The 3,825-nt window shown below is 36.6% G+C and overlaps 1 protein-coding gene across 3 annotated transcripts in view; it reads left to right on the plus strand.

Annotated features, from left to right (window-relative positions):
• KDM1A (lysine (K)-specific demethylase 1A) overlaps positions 1–3,825 on the plus strand; it is a 58,802-nt gene that overhangs the window by 14,637 nt on the left and 40,340 nt on the right. For 2 of the 3 annotated variants that reach the window (XM_010830018.1, XM_010830020.1), the window contains one exon: positions 450–509. The exons of the other annotated variant lie outside the window; for it this stretch is intronic. In XM_010830018.1, the coding sequence (XP_010828320.1) occupies positions 450–509 (60 nt within the window). The remainder of the gene's footprint in view (positions 1–449; positions 510–3,825) is intronic. 3 annotated transcript variants of the gene reach the window in all.

Genomic DNA, 3,825 nt, shown 5'->3' on the forward strand with positions numbered 1-3,825 from the left:
TATACTTTTTAGGTAGAAAGGTAAAGTTTAAGAGACATTGAGCGAATGCTGAATTGTTGCAACTCCAGATCCTAGAGCCCATACCACACCCACTCTCAGTCTAGCAATAAGTAGTAAGACATTTGGAAGCCCTTTTTCCCCATCCAGTCTTGACTGTTAAGACTGACATCAAGGATTTAGCAATGAGAAATACTATGTACTTTGTTCTGCTACCTTTCAACAAGAATCAGTATGCAAAGTTGACATTTCCTGACCAGAATTTGGAAGACTATAATGTGATTCCCTGGGCCTTGATTCCAGAAGAAAGAGCTCTCTGAATATGGGTTTACTAGTTGGTGGTGAAGTCATGAGTCACCAACTGTTAGGCCAGATATTATCCCAACAATATGTCCAGATATTATCTCAATTTATGGAGTAAGGTCCCTGAGTTCTCCTCTTTCCTTCCACAGGGCAAGCAGGAGGACTTCAAGACGACAGTTCTGGAGGGTATGGAGACGGCCAAGCATCAGGTGAGGGTGGCATTAGATGCTTGCCACTTAGCAAGAGCCGCCAAGTCAGGGATTGATGCTTGCTAGTGTCTTTGGCTGTGGTACCCACATTTTAGCCAGAAGCGCAAGGGAAGAACTATAAGCCACAGGATAGAGTAGTATAATAGAAAGTGTAGCCAGAACAAAGGCAAGCAAAATCTTTTGAAGTCCTCAGGCCGATCTCAGCCCTCCACTCTTCTTCATGTTTTTGAGGAGATGGCGGGTACTTTTCTCCCCAGCAGACTTTATAGTAACAGCAAACATGATATAAAACACAGCTTAGGAATCATGGGACCTTTACATGGAACTATAACTTAATAATACACAGAGAGGGGAAACCATAGACTGAAAAATAAGATGGAAAGGCATTCTAAGATTAGTCAAAGGAATTATGTGGGCAAGTGACTCTTTAGAAATGATTGTTAAGTGGTATTGGATACAGTTTTTTCAACTAACATTATTACATAGTTAATTTTTCAGTTTTAAACATTTTGTTTCTCACATGAAAATTAATTTTTTAAAAAAAGTCTGCTCAAAGTGCTCTTTATTTTCAGACCAAACTATGAGATTTTTAACTTCTAGGAAAAAGTAAAGGGTTAAATGATTTATAGGGGCCCATTTGGAACAGTTAAAGTTTGTTCCAGGAATCCAAAGTAGAGTTGTCTGGATTTCATCCTTTACCTCTTAAAGGATGTTATTGTATATGCCAGTGCTCAAAACTATTTTGCATGTACATTTTAATAGACTTGGAATAGGTATCATTTTTGGAGTTTGTCACTTTTCAACTCTTAAATCTACTTCAAAATTATTACAATTTGTGTACAGCAGGTCCAGGGAATATTTGTATTTTACTCTCTTGGATCAAAGATACTTCAGTGGTAGTATCTAGGGGATCCAGAATGTTAGAAGTAGACTTCTTTAAATGCTGTCCAAAGAATTGAAGTTTGATAATCAGTACATGGTTGTCTTAGAGGAGTTAAAATTCTCATTTATCTGGCAGATGAATCTTCAACAATGCTTTTCATCAAATGATGCATGATTGGATCTTCCATGGAACTGCCGAGGAGCAGGGATAGCTTTTAGAACTTTTAATCTTGAAGAAATAGAGTTTTCTTGTTGCTTTTTGTTTTACGTGAATAATTAATAAATTTACTCTTTCGCTTAAGAAAACAGTGTGTTGTATTGCTGAAAGTAAAAGCAGACTTCCATACAAAACTGGTGCTACTAATTTAATACTAGTAGAACATGAGCTTTAGGTGTTTCCAGGAATGGTGGTGACTATTCTGAACCCGTCAAGGTCTCTTTAGATCTTTATCTTGTACAGCTTGTTCAGAAGCATGCATTTGTGATATGATCAGTCTGAGTTAGAAAAGTATGCTTATAAGTAATCAGTGTTCTTCTCTTAACAAAACCATGTGACCTTCATGAGTATCTTGGGACCAGTATCATATCTTGACCTTAAAAAATCACATCAAGTTGGTATTTACATCCTAAACCTTAAAAGTTAGTGGGGAACTTGAGGTCATCTTACCTAGTTTTCTGCCTTCAAACATATGGTATTTGTATCACCCCTGTTTTATCATTTAGGTCCTGAAACACAAAGTTAAATGACTCGGCTGGGAATATACCAGCAGTGGAGGAGTGAGAACCCAGGGGTCTTGTTTCTTATGCATATACTGTTCCTTACACTCTGCCTCATAGAATCATTTAAAGTGTGCATTTACCCTAAAAATTAAAAATCTAAAGCATAAAAAATGCTCTCCTTTTTCTTCCTTTTTCTGTCTTTTTATTCTTTTATTTTTAAGCTATTATTAGACTGGATATAGTGCATCAGGGCTTCCCTGATGGCTCAGACAGTAAAGAATATGCCTGCAGTGCAGGAGACCCAGGTTTGATCCCTGGGTCGGGAAAATCCCCTGGAGAAGGGCATGGCTACCCACTCCAGTATTCTTGCCTGGAAAATCCCATGGTCACAGGAGCCTGGCGGGCTACGGTCCATGGGGTTGAAGAGTCAGACCTGACTGACTAACACTAACATGTGGTGCCTCTGTAGTTACTAATTTTAGGAAGTTCATATGTACTTCTTAGCAGGCTCTTGTTTCCATCCTTTAGCTAGAAATCTAGTTATAGGTAAATTTTATTTACTTTAATGAAGGTGGGAAAGCCAAGAAACTCTCTTGGAGTTCTTCTTTTCTTTTCTGTTGTCATATCTCTGTTACTTTATTCAAGATGCTGCCTGTGTTCTAACAGAATTGGGGGGAAATGGTTTCGTGGAATGGAGGTCCTAGAGCCTCACTTTCCCCCTCCCTTTTTCTGTCTAATTAATAGATCCACAAAGGTCTAAGTCATTCCCTTAAATATGTAACTACTTTTACTTTGTTTTCAGAGAAAGTATGAGCCAGTCAGACCCTTAGACAGGGCAGTTAAGCTTTAGCATGACTGCATTTTGAAAGGTGATGCTGGAAATATCCTGTGTTGAAGTGGTAAGACAAACAGAGGGCAAGACTGGTATGTAGGCAACCTTGGGGCTTTTAAAAATGTCTTTGAAACATTCTGAATTTCCAGAATACCAGGCTCTGTTAAGTACACACAGACACCAAAGTATAAAACTATTCCAGAGCCAAGTGTAAATTACTTGTGTATTGTGTGTACTACTGATACTTTTAATAATGATATTGTTAAAGACAATTGTATTCTGTAAGATTCTCCCCGTTAAAGGAGATAGCAGTCTGTTCATTTTGCAGTATTTGTAAAAGAAAGAATGTTTTGATTTAGCTTCTGAGCAGTTTAATTTCCAAATTTTTTGTTTCTTTGGGGAAAAGTTAGATTTTTAAATCTTGTACTTTTCATCTTGATTTTGATAATGGTTTCCTTCTCTGAAATACTAGTCTCATCCTTAAAAGCTAGAAGGAAGGCAGTAATTACTGAGATTTTTAGTAATTTAGTAATTACTAAAGTAATTTTTAGTAATTTAGTCCGTTTTTCATGTTTTAAAACTTTAAGAATAATTGGTTTTTTTTTTTTTTTTTAGCTATTATGCAGAAGTTAGGGATGGAGAATATTGTTATTCCACATGTACATTAATGTTACAACTTTGGGCTTCTTTAATTCCTTTTGTTAAACTTTTGATGTTTGATCAAAAGATAATTTAAAACTCGTGACTGATATAAAATTTCTTGTTACATTTTCTCCAGATTTCTCAAATTAGACAACTATATTAAAGTGATTTCTGTTGATAACACTTGGAATGAGAAACCATATATAATGTAAAATTTAGTGGGTCTCCCCCCGCCCATCC

The sequence above is a fragment of the Bison bison genome, unplaced genomic scaffold (genome assembly GCF_000754665.1).
Source record: "Bison bison bison isolate TAMUID 2011002044 unplaced genomic scaffold, Bison_UMD1.0 scf7180017864516, whole genome shotgun sequence".
Classification (NCBI taxonomy): Eukaryota; Metazoa; Chordata; class Mammalia; order Artiodactyla; family Bovidae; genus Bison; species Bison bison.